The sequence below is a fragment of the Ambystoma mexicanum genome, chromosome 7q, assembly GCF_040938575.1.
Source record: "Ambystoma mexicanum isolate Mex_15411 chromosome 7q, UKY_AmexF1_1, whole genome shotgun sequence".
Classification (NCBI taxonomy): Eukaryota; Metazoa; Chordata; class Amphibia; order Caudata; family Ambystomatidae; genus Ambystoma; species Ambystoma mexicanum.
The window spans coordinates 578,766,103-578,785,777 of record NC_090941.1 but is presented as its reverse complement, the minus strand read 5'-3'; the positions used below and the strand labels follow the sequence as shown (position 1 = coordinate 578,785,777).

At 47.1% G+C, this 19,675-nt stretch overlaps 1 protein-coding gene across 1 annotated transcript in view; it reads left to right on the top strand.

Annotated features, from left to right (window-relative positions):
- The window catches only part of COG6 (component of oligomeric golgi complex 6), a 1,358,763-nt gene extending 1,339,493 nt beyond the window's left edge, over positions 1–19,270 (top strand). The window contains exon 19 of the mRNA XM_069639705.1: positions 19,022–19,270. Coding sequence (XP_069495806.1) covers positions 19,022–19,169 — 148 coding nt within the window. The 3' untranslated portion in view covers positions 19,170–19,270. The remainder of the gene's footprint in view (positions 1–19,021) is intronic.
- The last annotated feature ends 405 nt before the right edge of the window (positions 19,271–19,675 follow it).

The window sequence follows — 19,675 nt, the reverse complement described above, 5'->3', positions numbered from 1 at the left end:
TGCTCTCATGCAAAATGGCAAGGATGCCATGTGTGAATCCCTTCAGTCGGGTTTGAACACGGCCGACAGTGTTAGTCGGTCCATGGCTGCAAGCACTGTGATACGCAGATTTGCGTAGTTGCGGAAGTCGGGTTTTGCTCCGGATGTGCAAGCTCGTCTTTTGAACATGCCCTTTGATGGCGCACATTTGTTTGGCAGCAAGGCTGACGAGAGCCTTGAGGGGTTGCAGACCTCAAAAGCTGCGGTGAAATCTTTGAGCGCTGCTGTGCGTCAACCTCCGCCTTTTCGTCCTAGGGGACAGCAGTGGAGGAGAGGTTCTTTTCGTTACTACTCCTCCTTTGGTGGAACGAGAGGAGCCGCCAGTCAAAGGGTTCAGCGAAAAAGTACCCGTGGTGGTCGGGGAAACAAAGGTGCCAAAGCGGCTCAGGCAGTTGCCTCGTTGCCCTCAGGCGCCGCCACAGCCACTCCAAAACAGTCATGAGGCCATATCCCATGGTTAGCCGGTCAGGGGCAGGCTGTCTCAGCATCTCAAAGAAGGGCGTGCCCTTGCCTCGGATGCGGGAGTTCTGGGTACAATGGCCCACGGTTACTGCCTTCCCTTCCTAAAGTGGCCTCACGACAATCCACTGGGGAATCTCTTTGAAGCTTCCGGATGCGCTCCTTGTGCAGGAAATCTTGACCCTGTGTTAGGCAGAAACCTGTGCAGTTCCCTTAGGGACCACTGCAAAAGATTTAGGACTACAGGTGGTTGGCAGTAACACAAAGAGGGAAGTAATTTCAACACACAGTCACTATTATATATGTACAACCCTGATTACTTATTAGACAAGTCTTAATGAAAAACACCACTTATTTTCAGACAGAGGTGAGCGCTTAACATAAGATGGCACTCTAATAAGTTATAGAAAAAGGGAGGGAAAAGGCAAAGTTATGAAAGCACACAAATTTCAATACTTTTCAAAGAACCACAGTGAGGCAGGCTAGGCAAAGTCTACTGGAGAGCAAGGAAGTTCAAATGCCAGGCCCACTCTTAGAGAGAGCTAGCGAAATGTGTCCAGGATCACACAGTGGGGTTATGCCCAAAGAGTCTTTGTAGATAGTTCATAAAAGATTGAGATCAAGTCAGGAAAAGTTAGTTAACAGGCCCCAGGCTAACCCAGGTTAGAAAGTCGAGGATTTACTGTCACCCCGAACGATCTGTCGCAAGGGAAGCCAGGCGGGACACAGTACCTGAAAATGGGAAGACCGCTCCAGCGGGGGCAGTTGTTCCTGGCAGCGGGTGCAAGTTGGTGTTTCGTCCAGAGGAAGCGGAGGTCTCGACGTGGAGGAAAGCTGAAGGTCGTTGCACTGGCAGAGAAGAAACCAGCTGCAGAGTTTCCCGGTTACAAGGTACTACCCTTTTCTTCGCGGTAGTTGTAAACCGTGGTATTCCGGTTGCCGGGGTGCTTGGCACGGGCAAGGTGGCCACGAGATGGTCCAGGAAGGCGAAAAGATGGGCAAACTGGTTATCCCCACCAGTCAAAGGAAGAAGACTCTCCGGGCTGGAGATCTCCTCTGTCGGGAAAAGTGGTGAGACGGTTCAGCAGGGCTCCACTGATGGTGTTGTCGTTGCAGGTCGGCTCGGCTTCTCCCTCCACAGATTCTTTAGGTCCTGTGGTGACTTCTGAAGTTCCAGTCCCCAAAGCCCTGCTTGTATGCAGAAAACCCCCATTCATTCAGCCTAGCTGTCACTCATACATGCTAAGTGGTGAGCCGGGCGGCTCACCACTTGGGCCAATCACACAAGAGTGCGACTTGAGTTGCCTAGGCAACTCAGTCCAGGGTGCCTAAACTCCCTCCTACACCCCCTGTGGTACCCAGACAGAGTGGCATCACTTTTGGAGGCTTCTGTGGAGAAGCCCGCCAAAAAGTGGAACAAAGGGCTCGACTTGGGTTGGAGTCACAGAAGCGAACACAAACGCCATTTCGGCAAAAAATACCAACGGGTGAATTTATATTAATTTAATAAACCAGCAGTATGTTCAAGGCTATATTAAAAAGTGGTAGCCTCAAACAATGGGAAAATCCCATAGGAATATATTCGCGGTCGAATATAAAAAGTAGTATCCACTGCCACCAACCAAAACTCGGTCGGGGGGGAGTGGACAGTGCCCCCTCGAACAACAGAACCCGGGCAATCGAATTGCCCCGACCAGTACGTCCACAATATGATGGTTTGTACTGGTTCTGTTCACAATTTAAGACTAGTAAAGCCAATGGTGACTTTACATGCCCTAGGAGACAGTAGTCTGTCCCAGGGTATGGAGTCTATGTTTGGGGGTCGCTACGACACCCCTGGGTTACGGCACGGAGGGTGCAGTGTAACCCACATACCAAAAACACATGAAGCCCTATAGGGTCAAGGACCCCATAGCCCATAACACACATACAAAGTCAAAGGAACACCTCAAATCATGTCTAAGAGTGGGAGGAAAAGAGTCCCACTCTTAGCAGGAGAAATAAATAAACCCCAAAAAATCCAGCAAAGCTGCTGGGGGACTAACTAGGTTTGGGAAATTAGCCTTTACAGAGAATTCTCCCTAACACTCGCCCCCTCCCCCCCGCAGACTAAGGGACAGGAGGATTTAATCCACTCCTGGATTAATCTCATACCTCTAGTCGATGACATACATCCTAGAGAGACCATCAGCATTTTGGTGGTGACACCCTGACCTGTGCTCAATGGTGAAATCAAACCCTTGCAGGCAGATTGACCATCTCAATAGTTTTGAATTTTCCCCTTTCATTTGCATCAACCATCTCAAGGGTTGGTGGTCAGTCTGAATGACAAAAGTAGAACCATACAAGTATGGCTTAAACTTCTTCAGTGCCCACACAATAGCAAAACATTCTCTTTCGATAGTTGCCCACCTTGTCTCAGGATTCTTCAGCTTTCTGCTGAAGAAGCAAATGGGGTGCTCCCTACCTTTCTCACCCAGTTGGCTAAGGACTGCACCTATACCTACATTAGAAGCATCTGTCTGCACAATGAAAGTTTGGTGATAGTCAGGAGCTCTCAATACTGGTGCTTGGCAAAGAGCTTTCCTCAGGTTTTCAAAGGCCTGATTGCATTCCTCATTCCATTTGACCTTCTTAGGGAATTTTGGAGAGGAAATTACATTCAGTGGAGAAGCTATGGTCCCATAGTTCTCTATGAAATGCCTGTAATACCCATTGAGGCCTAGGAAGGCTCTCACCTGGGTTTGAGTAGTAGGTGTTGTCCATTTTTGCACAGCTTCAATCTTACTGAGCAAAGGCCTTATTTCTCCACCTTCAACCTCATGCCCAAGGTAGGCCACCTTACTCTGACCAATTTGGCATTTACTTGCCTTTATGGTCAGATTGGCTTGTCCAAGAGCCTGCAAAACATGTCCTAGGTGGTTAACATGTTCTTCCCAGGATTGGCTGAATACTGCAATGTCATCCAAGTATGCCATGCAGAATTCCTCCATCCCAGCCAGAACCTGATTTACCATCCTTTGGAATGTCGCAGGTGCATTTTTCAATCCAAAAGACATAACCTTAAATTGGTATAAGCCAACTGGGGTAGAAAATGCAGTCTTCTCCTTGGCATGGTCTGTCAGGGCTATTTGCCAATAGCCCGACGTAAGGTCCCATGTGCTGAGGAACTTGGCTGAACCAAGTCTATCCACCAACTCATCTGTCCTTGGCAAAGGGTGGGCATCAGTCTTTGTGACTGCATTAAGAGCTCTGTAATCCACACAAAATCTCAAGTCTTTGGATCCTGCCTTTGGTACTAACACAACTGTGCTAGACCATGGACTAGTAGATGGCTCTATTACCCCGAGATCAAGCATCTATCTTGACCTCCCCTTTGATGTGAGTCCTTACATTTTCTGACATTCTATATCCTCTGCTTTTGACTGCCAGACAGTCACCAGTGAGCATATCATGCTGTCCCCAAGGGGTCAAGCCTGGTGAAAGTGAGAACAGAGAGGCAAACTGATTTAACATGGCTTTGCACTCTTCTTGTTGCTCAGGTGTCAGATTTGAAGAGAGATTTACTCCTTCAATCTTTTCGTCCAAGGGTAAGCCTCTGAGGAGATCAGGGAGAGCTTCACTCTCTTCTTCCTCTTCTGTTGAAGCTAGAAGCAAGGCTCCTACTTCAGGCCTGGAGACATACGCCTTTAGTTGTTGGTGTGGAAGACTCTGGGAGCCTCCTTGGGATTGCCCAAGTCCACCAGATAGTTCACCTCTCCAGGTTTACCCACAACCTTGAAGGGTCCCATCCATTTATCTTGCAAGGCCCTCTGCCTTGTTGGGATCATAACTAGAACTAGCTGGTCTTGAGTGAATTCAACCATGTTAGCCTTTTGGTCATGCCAATGTTTGACCAAAGCTTGTCCAGCTTTCAGGTTATCACTTGCTTCTGCCATCATTTGTGACATTCTCCTCCGGAGACCTATCACATAGTCAGTCACTCTGACTGGCTTGGGGGAAGAGGACTCTCCAACCCCTCCTTAACCAGGGCCAATGGACCTCTGACTGGATGGCCATAAAGAAGTTCAAAGGGAGAATAACCTACTCCCTCCTGAGGGACTTCTCTATAAGCAAAGAGAAGGCATGGCAATAGAAGGTCCCACTTTCTTTTAAGGGGTTCTTATAAAGCACCTATCATGCTCTTCATGGTTCTGTTGAACCTTTCTACCAACCCATTTGCCTGAGGGTGGTAGGCGGTAGAGAACTTGTAAGTAACTCCACAGGTTTTCCACATGGCTTTCATGTAGTGCAGGGGTGCACAACTGATTTTGACAGAGGGCCGAAAGTACCCTACATGATGGCTATAGTGGGCTGAAAAGTAAATGTGGGTGGGGCGGTAGGCGTGGCGTGGCAGGAGGCTTTTTCAACCCCTAATTTTTATTAAACACTATGCCCCATGGCTCCCACCCCTCATGCAAACACTATGCCCCAAGGCCCCCACCCCTCAAGCAAACACTATGCCACATGGCCCCCACTCCCAACCAAACACTATGCCCCATGGCCCCTACCCCTCATGCAAACACTATGCCCCAAAACACCCCCCTCATGCAAACACTATGCCCAATAACACCCACCCCTCATGCAAACACTGTGCCCCATGGCCCCCACTCTCTAACCAAACACTATGCCCCATGGCCCCCACCCCTCATGCAAACACTATGCCCCATGACACCCCCCTCAAGCAAACACTATGCCCAATGACACCCACCCCTCATGCAAACCCTGTGCCCCATGGCCCCCACTCCCCAACCAAACACTATGCCCCATGGCCCCCACCCCTCATGCAAACACTAGGCCCCAAGACACCCACCCCTGACGCAAATACTATGTCCCATGGCCCCCACTCCCCAACCAAACACTATGCCCCATGGCCCCCACTCCCCAACCAAACACTATGCCCCATGGCCCCCACTCCCCAACCAAACACTATGCCCCATGGCCCCCACTCCCCAACCAAACACTATGCCCCATGGCCCCCATCCCTCATGCAAACACTAGGCCCCAAGACACCCACCCCTCATGCAAACACTATGTCCCATGGCCCCCACCCCCAACCAAACACTTTCCCCATGGCCCCCACTCCCCAACCAAACACTATGCCCCATGGCCCCCATCCCTCATGCAAACACTAGGCCCCAAGACACCCACCCCTCATGCAAACACTATGTCCCATGGCCCCAACTCCCCAACCAAACACTATGCCCCATGACACCTACCCCTCATGCAAACACTATGCCCCATGACAACCACCCCTCATGCAAACACTATGCCCCATGACACCCACCCCTCATGCAAACACTATGCCCCATGACACCCACCCCTCATGCAAACACTATGCCCCAAGACATCCACCCCTCATGCAAACACTATGCCCTAAGACACCGACCCCTCAAGCAAACACTATGACCCATGCCACTAAGCATGCATCATGCATACATACTCATACAGACCCCAACGCCCCCACTCCTGCATAGAAGCTAACAAGCATACACCATGCACCCATACAGACCCGAACCCCCACCCCCAACTCGGCACACAAACCCACAAGCATACACCATGCACCCATACAGACCCGAACCCCCCACCCCCAACTCAGCACACAAACCCACAAGCATACACCATGCACCCATACAGACCCGAACCCCCCACCCCCAACTCACCATACAAACTCACAAGTATACACCATGCACCCATACAGACCCCATCCCCAACTCACCATACAAACTCAAGTATACACCATGCATCCATACAGACCTGAACCCCCCACCCCCCAACTCACCAAACAAACTCACAAGCATGCACGCATACAGACCCGGACCCCCCACCCCCACATCTCAACATACACTGAACGTGCACACAACAACAACAAACATTCAGGCAGACCCAGAACTCCCCAACCTCCCACCCGCCCCCCAAGCATCTCAACATACATTTCACTTGCACACCAACACATTCAAGCAGACCCGACACACACCCCACTCCCGCATCTCAACATACACTGAACTTGCACACAAACACATTCAAGCAGACCCGACACACACCCCAACCCAGCATCTCAACATACACTGAACTTGCACACAAACACATTCAAGCAGACCCGACACACACCCCAACCCAGCATCTCAACATACACTGAACTTGCACACAAACACATTCAGGCAGACCCCCCCCCCCCTCCGCATCTCAACACACAATCCACTTGCACACAAACACATTCAGGCAGATCCGACCCCCACACCCCCTCCGCATCTCAACACACACTGCACTTGCACACAAACACATTCAAGCAGACCCGACACACACCCCACCTCCGCATCTCAACATACACTGCAGACATACAAATACAAACACACCCATACACACCTGAGCCCCCCCCCCCCACCTCCGCATCTCAACATACATACAAAAACAAAAAACACAGTCAGGACGGACCCGAGACACACACACACACACACACAAACATACAGCCCCCCCCCCACCATGTACTTACTCAGACGTGCTGGAACGCTGGCGAGGCTTCTGGCACTACGGCTGGGGTGGCAAGCAAGGCTGAAATGCCTTCCGGCATCAAGCCTTACTGGCCACGCCAGCCGTACTGCTGGCACTCCATTGGTGCAGCACACACGCACTACGTGGCTCATAGGAGCTGCGTGGTTCATGTGCACTGAACCAATGAGGTCCAGTGTTTTGTCCGGTCCGAAAGACAACAAAGACTTTCCTAATGGAGGGCGGCCGATGCTGCTTGCGAGCCGCCCTCCATTAGGAAACTCTTTGTGCCTCGCGGGCCGGACAAAACGGCATGGCGGGCCGGAACTGGCCCGCGGGCCGTATGTTGTGCACCCGTGATGTAGTGGGACATAAAATTTGACCCCCTGTCAGAGATTACTTCCTTAGGAAACCCAACCCTGGTAAAAATACCAAGGAGGGCCTTAGCCACAGCCTGAGCTGTAACAGTCCTCATAGGAATTGCCTCAAGGTACCTAGTAGCATGGTCTACTACAACAAGGATAAACCTGTTCCCTGAGGAGGTTGGGGGATCAAGGGGACCAATAATGTCAATCCCTACCCTCTCAAATGGGACTCCCACAACTGGGAGAGGCACTAAAGGTGCCACATTCTTGGACCCAACCTTACCAGAAGTCTGGCAGGTATGGCAGCTCTTGCGAAACTCAGCTCCCATCCTCGGCCAATAAAAGTAGAGTGAGAGCCTTTCCTTGGTCTTCTTGAAGCTCAAGTGACCAGCCAAAGAAATCTCATGGGCCAGTTGCAAGAACTGTTGTCTGTTTTCTTGAGGTACTACAAGCCGCTTATAGTCTCCAGGTGCAGACTCAGTTGGTTCACTGTAGAAGAGACCATCTTCCCAGTGTAACCTATACTTTCCAGGCTCTTGCCCATCAGCCTGAGAAGCTACCTGTTGGCGAAGACCTTCCAGAGTTGGACATTCTCTCTGTCCCTTACTGAAGTCTGCCCTGTTGGGCCCACCTTCTGCCAGTAAAGACTGCAGCTCAGGATGGTCAACAGGATCCAGATCTCCAATGAGTTCTTGGCCTTCCACTAGCTCTTCTTCAGAGTCTAGCTCAACCATAAAGGGCTGTTCCTCCCTCTCAGCCTCAGCTGGAGGTGGAGTAACTTTGGACAACCTAGGGGAAGTCCTTGTTGGAAGCACTGGAGTGCTTGCTGTTGGCTGTTTCTTGGAAGTCTTGGGTTTCCCCTTTGCTTCTTTTTGTTCAGTGATAGCAAGTTGTAACTCCAGTGGAGTAGGAGTGATATCTTTCTTCATCATCTCCTTGGGAGTACCTCTCCTGGTTCTCTCCCTTGCAGGTCTGGTGAGCTCCTGAAACCTTTTACTAGGAGGTCTGGGGGTATGTGACACTACTCCAAGAGTTTTCAGGTCATTACCCAACAGAACCCTTCCTGGTACCTCACTTTGTATGCTGACAGGTATCTTCGCAGTCATGTCATTACACTGGATGAGAACTGGTAATTGGGGAAGCATCTGCACAGGCACTCCAGCTAACTTGGTGAGGTGTTTGGGTGCCTTAGCAACATCCTCAGCCTGAAAAAAAGATTTATCCACCACAGGTATGCTGGCCCCAGTGTCCTTAATGGCAGGAGTCTCCTGACCATTCACCTGGACACTGTCCTTATAATACTCTTTAATATTATCTGGGATAAAGTTAAAGACATCTAAATTCTGTTGTTCCCACAGACCCAGAGACACTAAAGAAACACTGGCTGAGACTCCAATGGGTTCATCAGCCAGCAGTAGAAAGTTTCCGCTTGCCATTTGTACTTCCTCCTCTGGAGCGAAGGCTAAGGAGACAAGCTGGACCCCTTAAGGTTTACCCTTACATCTGGGATCTCCTTTCACATGGTCAGGCGAGCCACAAACATAACATTTACCAAATGCTTTCTGGAATGGTGGCTTGCTCTGACCTCCTTCTGGTTTACCACCAGAGGGTACACTACTCTGATTTGGTTTCCCTTGTGGTTTACCCTTATTGTTTTGTTTGGGGGCCCTCCTTGGGATTGGAATTATTAGAATTCTCTTTTGAGTCCTTTTTTGGCTGTTTCCCCTCATCCTTTTTCTGTGTTACCCCAGAGTCCTTTTGAGTAGCCCTGTTGGCAACCCACAAGTCAGCAGACTTAGCTGGTTTCCTGGAATCTAATTCCTTTGAATCAGCCAAGTTCTGTCTGAGCTCAGGAGAGCAGGCATCATAAATTGACTCCAACATCACAAGATTCTTCATTCCCTCATAAGTGTTGACTTTGTAACCCTTAATCCATCCCTCTAAGTTCTTCAAACTTTCTCTCACCCAGGTAGCCCAAGGGGTACCATCATGCTTTTTGAGGGTCCTAAACCTCTTAAGGTACTGGGAATGGGTCTTCCCAAATTTAGCTATCAAAGCTAGCTTCACACATTCATAATCCTCCTTATCCTCTTCCCCCAACTCCATTACCACATCAGTTTCAACAATGGGAGCCTAGAGAACAACCAGGAAAGTAACTCATTTCCTGTAATGTTCTGGAGCCCATGATTATATTCAAACAAACTCAACCAATCCAACACATCCAACTTAGGCTCATACATACCCACCAACTCCTTAGGCATCCAGGGTCTTTGGGACTGGAACTCTTAGAGGATTCGGAGAGAGAAGCACTTTCCAAAGACAATTTTTTTCATTTCTAGCTCATGGTTGAGCTCCATTTCTCTGAGCCTTAGTTCTTGGTGCCATTGTTCTGTTTGAGCACTAATTCTTTTGATTTCTAATTCAAGCTTCTTTTTTTCTAGTTCCATATATTGGGGATTAAGTGTGTGACCTGGTAAAGGTCCAGTAGCTACAGCTGGCAGGGCAGATAGAGGCCCAGGGGAGACAACTCTAACATCTTCGCCCTCCTCTTCTGCTTCTGACTCAAAGTTATCAATACTAACATTCATATCAATATGATTGCTGTTATCTACGGTTGCTGGCGTAGTAGGTTCCTCTGAACCACCATCCAGACTTTGGTTTGCTAACAACCATTCTATTAGCTCCATTTTCTTGCCCTTAGTCAGGAGGTTCTTATGCTTACAGAGAACTCTTAAACAATCAGCAGTTTTTGTAGCAAGGGACTCTTGACTATAACTTTCCATAATTGACAGGTTTAGAAAATAACTTCTTTAGTGCTAAGCTTTCTGGTTAGTTGCACTAAGGTATCTATAAGCACACTCAAATGTATACTCAATACAAATCCCACCGATGTACACCAGTGTTAGGCAGAAACCTGTGCAGTTCCCTTAGGGACCACTGCAAAAGATTTAGGACTACAGGGGGTTGGCAGTAAACCCAATTGGTAGCAGTCTGTACCACCCAGATTTACCTGGTAGCTGTGGCTGAGCAGTCATACTTCTCTCAAGATGAGTTAGGCAGTATATAGAGTATACACAATAGGTACAGAGATACAGTAGCAAAAGCAAACACTGACCAGAGCTTTGGTGTAAAAGTATATAATTATTTATTTAAGGACACACTTGTAAATTACACTAGCACACAAAGAGGTATGTAATTTCAACACATAGTCACTATTATACATATACAACCCTGATTACTTATTAGACAAGTCTTAATGAGAAACAGCACTTATTTTCAGACAGAGGTGAGCGCTTAACATAAGATGGCACTCTAATAAGTTATAGAAAAAGGGAGGGAAAAGGCAAAGTTGTGAAAGCACACAAATTTCAATACTTTTCAAAGAACCACAGTGAGGCAGGTTAGGCAAAGTCTACTGGAGAGCAAGGAAGTTCAAATGCCAGGCCCACTCTTAGAGAGAGCTAGCGAAATGTGTCCAGGATCACACAGTGGGGTTATGTCTTTGTAGATAGTTCATAAAAGATTGAGATCAAGTCAGGAAAAGTTAGTTAACAGGCCCCAGGCTAACCCAGGTTAGAAAGTCGAGGATTTACTGTCACCCCGAACGATCTGTCGCAAGGGAAGCCAGGCGGGACACGGTACCTGAAAATGGGAAGACCGCTCCAGCGAGGGCAGTTGTTCCTGGCAGCGGGTGCAAGTTGGTGTTTCTTCCAGAGGAAGAGGAGGTCTCGACGTGGAGGAAAGCTGAAGGTCGTTGCACTGGCAGGGAAGAAACCAGCCGCAGAGTTTCCCGGTTACAAGGTACTACCCTTTTCTTCACGGTAGTTGTAAACCGTGGTATTCCGGTTGCCGGGGTGCTTGGCATGGGCAAGGCGGCCACGAGATGGTCTAGGAAGGCAAAAAGACGGGTAAACTGGTTATCCCCACCAGTCAAAGGAAGAACACTCTCCGGGCTTGAGATCTCCTCTGTCGTCGGGAAAAGTGGTGAGACGGTTCAGCAGGGCTTCACCGGTGGTGTCGTCGTTGCAGGTCGGCTCGGCTTCTCCCTCCTTGGATTCTTTAGGTCCTGTGGCGACTTCTGAAGTTCCAGTCCCCAAAGCCCTGCTTGTATGCAGAAAACCCCCATTCATTCAGCCTAGCTGTCACTCAAACATGCTAAGTGGTGTGCCGGGCGGCTCACCACTTGGGCGAATCACACAAGAGTGCGACTTGAGTTGCCGAGGCAACTCAGTCCAGGGTGCCTAAACCACCTCCCACACCCCCTGTGGTACCCAGACAGAGTGGCACCACTTTTGGAGGCTTCTGTGGAGAAGCCCGCCAAAAAGTGGAACAAAGGGCCCGACTTGGAGTCACAGAAGCGAACACAAACGCCATTTTGGAACCAAGTTTCGGCAAAAAAATACCAACCAGTGAATTTATATTAATTTAATAAACCGGCGGTATGTTCGAGGCTATATTAAAAAGTGGTAGCCTCGAACAATGGGAAAATCCCATAGAAATATATTTGCGGTCGAATATAAAAAGTAGTATCCACTGCCACCAGCCAAAACTCGGTCGGGGGGGACTGGACAGTGCCCCCTCGAACAACAGACCCTGGGGCAATCGAATTGCCCCGACCAGTATGTCCACAATATGATGGTTTGTACTGGTTCTGTTCACAATTTAAGACTAGTAAAGCCAATGGTGACTTTACATGCCCTGGGAGACAGTAGTCAGTCCCAGGGTATGGAGTCTGTTTGGGGGTCGCTACGACACTCCTGGGTTACGGCACGGAGGGTGCAGTGTAACCCACATACCAAAAACACATGAAGCCCTATGGGGTAAAGGACCCCATAGCCCATAAAACACATACAAAGTCAAAGGAACACCTCCTAAGAGTGGGAGGAAAAGAGTCTCACTCTTAGCAGGAGAAAAAAATAAACCCCAAAAAATCCAGCAAAGCTGCTGGGGGACTTACTAGGTTTGGGAAATTAGCCTTTACAGAGAATTCTCCCTAACACCCTGCTAGGGAAAGGCGCTATAGAACTGGTGTCTGTAGCGGAGAGGAACAAGGGTTGGTATTCCCCATATTTTATTATTCCAAAGAAAGATGAGGATTGAGACCCATCCTATATTTACGTTGGTTGAACAAACTTCTCAGGAAGGACAAGTTCAAGATGGTTACTCTTTCTCAAGTCCTCCAGGCCCTTCAACTTCAGGATTGGTTGGTGTCTCTGGACCTACAGGATGCTTACTTTCATATGCCGATTCATCCCAAACACAGAGTACCTGAAGTTTGGGGGTGGCGACTCGCACTTTCAGTTTCGGGTCCTGCATGTTGGATTGACCTCCACCCCGAGGGTCTTCGCCAAGCTAATGGTGGTGGTGGCAGCGTATCTCAGGCGATGCAGGATTCACATCTACCCCTACATGGACGACTGGCTGATCTGTGCGCGCTCTCCAGAGCAAGCAGGGGCTCCCCTCAGTCTCACCTCCCTCCACAAGCTGGGCTTCTCCCTCAATTTCAAGAAGTCGCATCTGACACCGTCCCAACAGCTGCAGTACATAGGGGCTGTGTTGGACAAGTCCTTGGGGAAGTGCTTGCCTCCCAAGGTAAGGGCTCATCACATTGTGCAGATGGTGAACAAGTTTCAACATGCCCAGAGTCTCCCGGCTTTCAAATTCTTAAGGTTGCTCGGCCTCATGGCATCCTGCATTTTTCTGGTTGCCAGAAGCCAGGCTGAGGATGAGATCCCTGCAATGGGCCCTCAAGCTGCAGTGGTCGCAGTTCTCGGGCAAGATGTTTGATCCCTTTAGATTCCACTTTTGGTCTCTCTTCTGTGGTGGGCCAATGAGGGGAACCTGATGAAGGGGGAACTGTTTTGGCAACCATGGCCGGAGATGACTGTAGTGACGGACGCTTCCCCTCACAGGATTGGGAGCTCATGCCAAGCACTTGACCGCCAGCAGTCGTTGGTCTCCGTCGGAGTCCAAACTCCACATCAACCTGTTAGAGCTGAGGGCCATCAGGCTGGCCCTGAAGGCTTTTCTGCCGTCTTTGCGGGGGAAGAGCATCCTGATCATGACGGACAACACAGTGGCCATGCATTACCTCAACAAAAAAGCGGGGATAGGGTCACTCCCGTTGTGCAGAGAGGCAATGCAGCTCTGGTTCTGGGCCATTCAGCAGGAAATTCCACTCTCAGCAGTTCATCTGGCCGGAGAGGACAATGCGGCGGCGGACGCTCTGAGCAGGCAGAGCAGGATCTCTCACTAGTGGGAGTTGGCTCAGGAAGTCCTTCTGGAGATCTTCGCCCATTGCAGAACCCCACAAGTGGATCTCTTCGCCACCAGTGCCAACCGGAAGTCCGAGAGATTATGCTCAATGGAATGTCCTCTGAGAGGAGCCTTAGAAGACGCATTTGTGGTGGATTCGTCATTGCCACTGCTGTATGCATTTCCTCCAGTCCCCGTTATTCCTCAAGTGTTAAGGAGGTTACAGAGGTTCGGATCCCACATGATCCTCATTGCTCCGGATTGGCCCAGGAGAGCGTGGTACCCAGACCTTCTAGAAATGTCCATCTGCCATCCACGCCGGTAGGCCAAGAGGATCTGCTCTCGCGTGAGGGCGGCGGTCAGGTTCTCCATCCAGAGGTCAGGACCCTCAACCCTCACGCTTGGTATCTGAAAAGTTGAGGTATAAGGATTGGGACCTCCCGGATTGCGTGACGGAGGTGTTGCTTTCGGCCAGGCGGCCAGCAACAAAATCCCTGTACCGTTGCCGTTGGCGTAGGTTCGGCGACTGGTGCAGAGGACAAAATGTTGATCCTTTTCAGTGCTCCGTTCCCATGGGTTTGTCTTTCTTACTTTCTTTGACCCACAGGGGCCTTCAAGTGGGTACCATTAAAGGTTACCTGGTGGTGCTGTCTATCTTCAAGCGCTTATCTGAAGAATGTTCTTACTTTAAGATTCCTTTGGTTTCACAATTTCTTAAAGGCCTCACTAATTGGTTCCCGCTGTCCCCTTTCCAGGTGCCGGTTTGGGATCTGAATTTGGTTTTGAAATTCCTTATGGGTACTCCGTTTGAACCTTTTTACTTTTGTCCTTTTAGGTTATTGTCTTACAAGACGGTGCTCTTGGTTGTGGTTACTTCCGCTCACCGAGTGAGTGAATTGCAGGCACTTTCATCTAAGCTGCCCTTTACTGTGTTCCACAAGGATAGGGTGGCACTGAGGGTACGTCCATCCTTTCTACCTAAGGTAATGTCTGAATTTCAGTTGAGCCAGAAAGTGGTTCTTCCTTCTTTCTATCCTCCTCCTCATCCTGGGAAGGAAGAGGAGCGACTCCATAGGTTGAATCCTAGGAGAGCTCTCAGCTTTTATATTTCTAGGATGTCCAGGGTCCGAGTGGACGATCAACTCTTTGCGTGGTATGCTGGTCACCGATTAGGTCAGGCTGTTTCAAAACAGACCTCTTCCAGGTGGATTATCCTCACCATTACTGAATGTTACCGTTTGGCGGGCAAGAACCCCCCTGATGGGCTGCGAGCTCATTCCACTAGGGGTGTGACTACTTCCACAGCCCTGCAGAGGGGAGTTCTTATTCAGAACATTTGTGATGCAGCCACATGGGCTTCTATCCACACCTTTGTTAAACATTAGTCCCTTGATACACTTCATGGTCAAGATATGGCCTTTAGTAAGGCAGTTCTTTATTCTGCCATCTGATTGGGTACTCTAAATTCTTTTCCCTCCTCCATTTTCTGGTACTGCTTTGGGAGTCTGTCAAAGATGTGGAATACGTTGGAGGACACAATCCATTCGAAGAACAAGTGACTTACCAACTGGCAACGTTCTTTCGATTGGATGTTCCTCCAACGTATTCCACATCGCCCTCCCAGCCTGCCCCTCTGGAGAATTTCCTATGCGATTGCAGCTTACGTTTTTCCGCAAGGCTATGTGCAGTCAAGCAGGCATTGGAAATGTGCATGTCACACGTTATGGGGGGAAAAAACATAAACTGAGGCTACGGGCGCCGTGCATCCTATTTATAACATCTGGTGATGTCACCCTCAATGGAGGCCTTCGAGGGACATCGACCAGACGCCATCGACGCAGGACGCCCTCTGCTGAAAATGTTTCCGAACTACACAGCTGTGGACATTACATGTCAAAGATGTGCAATACGATGGAGGAACATCCAATCGAAAGAACATTACCAGTTGGTAAGTAACTTGTTCTACTTGTGGAGATAAAATACACTCTACAAGAGCAACATCTGCAATTTGATGCATATATATTATTTATTTCTTTTTAAAAAAAATAGTTTTATGCATACATTTTGCTTTTTCATAAACAATATAGCAAAATACCATATTATGAATGTACAGGACAATACTTATTCAAATGCAATATAATATCCTAATTTTAAAAAGAACAACAAGACGAATAGAAATCCAGATGGACGAAATAATAAGGAAAGAGTGAAAAGGAGTGAAAGAGAAAGGAAAGAGAAAAGAGGAAAAAAAGAGAAGAAATAAAAATAAAAAACACCCTAGAAAACGAATAAACAATTATGCAGAAAGATCATTAAACGCACCCCAAATCCTTTCATATTAATCAGTTTGGCCCTTGGTGCTGAAGGCTGCTTTCTCTCTCCTAGAGAGAATGGACAGACTTTGCAACCAATCATCCACACTGGGGGAAGTATCACTTTTCCATAATTTCAGAATTTGCTTCTTAGCCAGCAGGAGAGCTCTGTCCAACCAGAACACCTTACTATCAGACAGTGCAATATTGACTGGGATCAAACCCAACACACCAAAAAGTGGGCTCTTGGAAGCAATTAATCCAAAACTAATTCCATTCTCTGAAAGACACCATCCCAACAAATCTGTATCTTTCCACACAAACAGTTCCAACAAACATCCACATTACACAATTTACACGATTTCATCTTCCATGGAGACCAATATAAATAATGAGTAATTCTTTGTTGTGTGAACCTCAAGTCTAAATCCACTTTTTATTTATTAGGACCTGCGCATATGCAGCTCCATTCTAGATCTGATAACGATTAACCTAAATCCGAATCCCAATTCCCTCAACCACAATGTGATGTTAACTGAGATGTAGGAGATGCAATCAATTTATACAAGGTAGAAGCAGACAAAGGCATGTTCTTGGAGGGGACTAATGAAGTAGGCGGTGCATGCATTCTAGCATTCAATGGTGAAAACATCACGTAAGAAATGTCCCTTAATGTATTAGAACGACGCTCTCAGTTGCTTTCAGCTTATATTTAAATTGCAAAAACTGGAAGTCAACCATATTCTTTCCATCATGGACCTGTCCAATTCTCCAGATACAGACTCGCTGCCATGAAGTCCATGATAAAACACAATCATTCTGCTTCACAGCCTGATTTTTCCATATACTAGAATCTGCACCCAATAGATATTTCTCCTCCCGAACCTCATTACATTTACGCCATTCCTTGACAACATGTTTTATAAAAGGTGGAGGTGTACCATCCGACAACCTTTTGTCCATGAACAATAGAACATCTAACGAGATAGGCAAAACTGTTTCTTTCTCAATTTTAATCCAACCCGCACAATTAGTCTGATCAGCTGCCAACCAATGATGTAGTGCCCGTAACGTAAATGCAGTGTGATAACGTTTTATGTCGGGATAGTCAAAACCACCCAACTGCACAGGTTTGTAAAGCACACAACCTCCTTCCCCCCACATAAATGCATTCAAAGACCTATTAATACTCAATAATAGATTATTAGAGAGCAGGCAGCGGGAGCATACTAAAAACATACAAAAGTTTTGGAAGAAGGGACATCTTTACCACATACACTTTACCCCATATGGACAACTTTAGCTTCTCCAATCTACAGCAAAGCCCATCTATTTCCGTAATCTTCAGGCGAATGTTGTACGCAAGCAAAGATTCAACATCTTTACTTGGATACCCAAATATTTGATTATATTTTATAATATTTATTTCATTCAACTCACTTTACAGAACAAGTTTTATTTGCAACTAGCATTGTCATTTGGAAATTGGTACTCTTTTCATTGAGCTTAGAGGGACTAACAGTGTTCTTGTTCCTGCCCGGATTTAACTTTGAACCTCTGACTTTGATTTTGTAAAGATCAGAGAGACACTCCATTAACTACCTGCCCCATCCCCACAGCTTCTCAATTCCAAAGTTTCCTTACTTCTGGGAATGGATACATAGAGTAGAAAATTACATACACCCTTTCTTGAATATGATGAACAAGTTACTTAATCAACATACATTTCCAAAACCTAATGGTCTAATAAGGTTGGCCACTCTTCTGTCATTCTCTTTTAATTTCACCTTCGAGATGTTTGACTTTGACCTATGGCTATTTTAATTAAGAACTGACTGACTTATGATCAGAAAAAAACAGCGTGACCCACTAGCACCCTCCATAGGTGCTTTAAGCAATCAGTGAACTCAGAATGCAGGCTTAATATAACAATAGGAACCTGTATTCCAAATTCACTGACAGTCACATTCTCTGGCTCTACTCTCTTTCCCCGGTCACCAATTATGCCAAAGCCCTGGAAATAAAAACAAATTCAAGATTTCTCTGCTGCTTCGCTTCTTTCACTACTCGCTCCAAGCCACACCTCGAGCCATGCACTTTAGACACAACCAAACTAAAAGAGCTCATGCTGTCCGCCAGTGTCTTTTTTTTTTTGTGAAGGCAATACTTTTTTATTGTTTTATTTAATGTTGGTAAACTGGTTTGGTGAGCCCCATGTAAATTTGCGTACTAAAAACAAAACAGTGCTGCTTACTAAAAACATAACAGTTCTAATGGTGGTAAAACGAGCCTCTGAAGGGTGTCTTGGTCATTAATGCCAACGCTCAGCTCTTTTTAGCACTGTGAGGATGCCTCTCGGAAACACGCTGTATCGGCTCAAAGCTGTGCAGTAGAATATTGAAATGAATGGAAAAGGAACTCTGCTTACATAGTATCATAATGTTAATGTCAAGATTGTTACTCACTGATTCAATGATGGACTCCTGTGACTGTTGTCGCCTCGAGCTTGACCAGGTTACTTGGCTCTAGCCTTGTGTGGCCTGTGAATCCTATACAAGGCTACAACATAAAACTGAATAAACTATGGATTACAATATTTTTTCTGAGGGCCACAAGCAACAAACGAGCTTCTGAGGGGAGATGTGTAAGTGCCATAAAAACCTGGAGCATGGTAGAGATGTTAGTTTTGAGGATGCATTATAGCAAGGGTATCTGGGAGGGCTGCGAGGACTGCAGAGGTTTGCATGGACCATGGCCTCACAGTTTGCCAGTTATGGCAGTTTTTGTGAAAGAGCACTTGTTTGAATGGTTTTATATAATTTATACCAAGGAGACTATTTGCACTATTTGGTACTTCAAATAGCAGTAGCTTGCACACACCCCATGGCTATAAAATACATATGTGTAGGCAAGGGACTTGTTATTCCAACAAACGCCCTTATACTTAGTTTTCTTTGATGGCTTGAGGATTGGACTTTGAGACAAGCCACAGTCTTTAATTATGTGCCTCTATGCAGATTGTGTGCTAGTGTATGCCTAATACTTGATGTTTATTTTTTTCAGAGAGCAAATAATAAAACAGTCAACACAATTGGTATGCAGAGCTTACACAGAATTTTATGCAGCAGTGATGAACCCTGCCAATGAATATAAGGAGCCTGAAAACATTCTGCACAGATCTCCCCATCAAGTTCAGACACTTCTATCATGAATGAAAGACCATTGCTTTACCGGATGTATAATTAACCTAAAACAAATGCCATGTGTCTATTTTCTGAAATAATAAAGCCTCCCATTTGTTGCAGAATACAAGAGTCTTCTCTATTTCAAAATGAAGCAACATTGTTGAGAACATTGAATTGTCAATTTGTAATGTTTATTAGGTAACCCTTTAACCTACCTCTTTATAATTCTTTACCTGTTGATAATATTGCCAACGTTTGGTCTGATGAGAAAATCGCATATTATGTACTGAAAATATTCAATGGATTATGACAACCACTTTCTAACCCAAGCACTGCCACAAAGAAGACATTGGTCAAAAATCAGCCAGACCCTGTCTCGTATTTTTTTTAATTATAATTGGTTATTTATAGCGTGCTTAATACCCAGAGGCTTCTAAGCACAGACCTGGGAATAGAACCTGTGTTGCTCTGCATCATCTTGCTTCCAAGATGAGCGTGTTGCCCCTGATCTAGCCACCCGAGATATAAAATG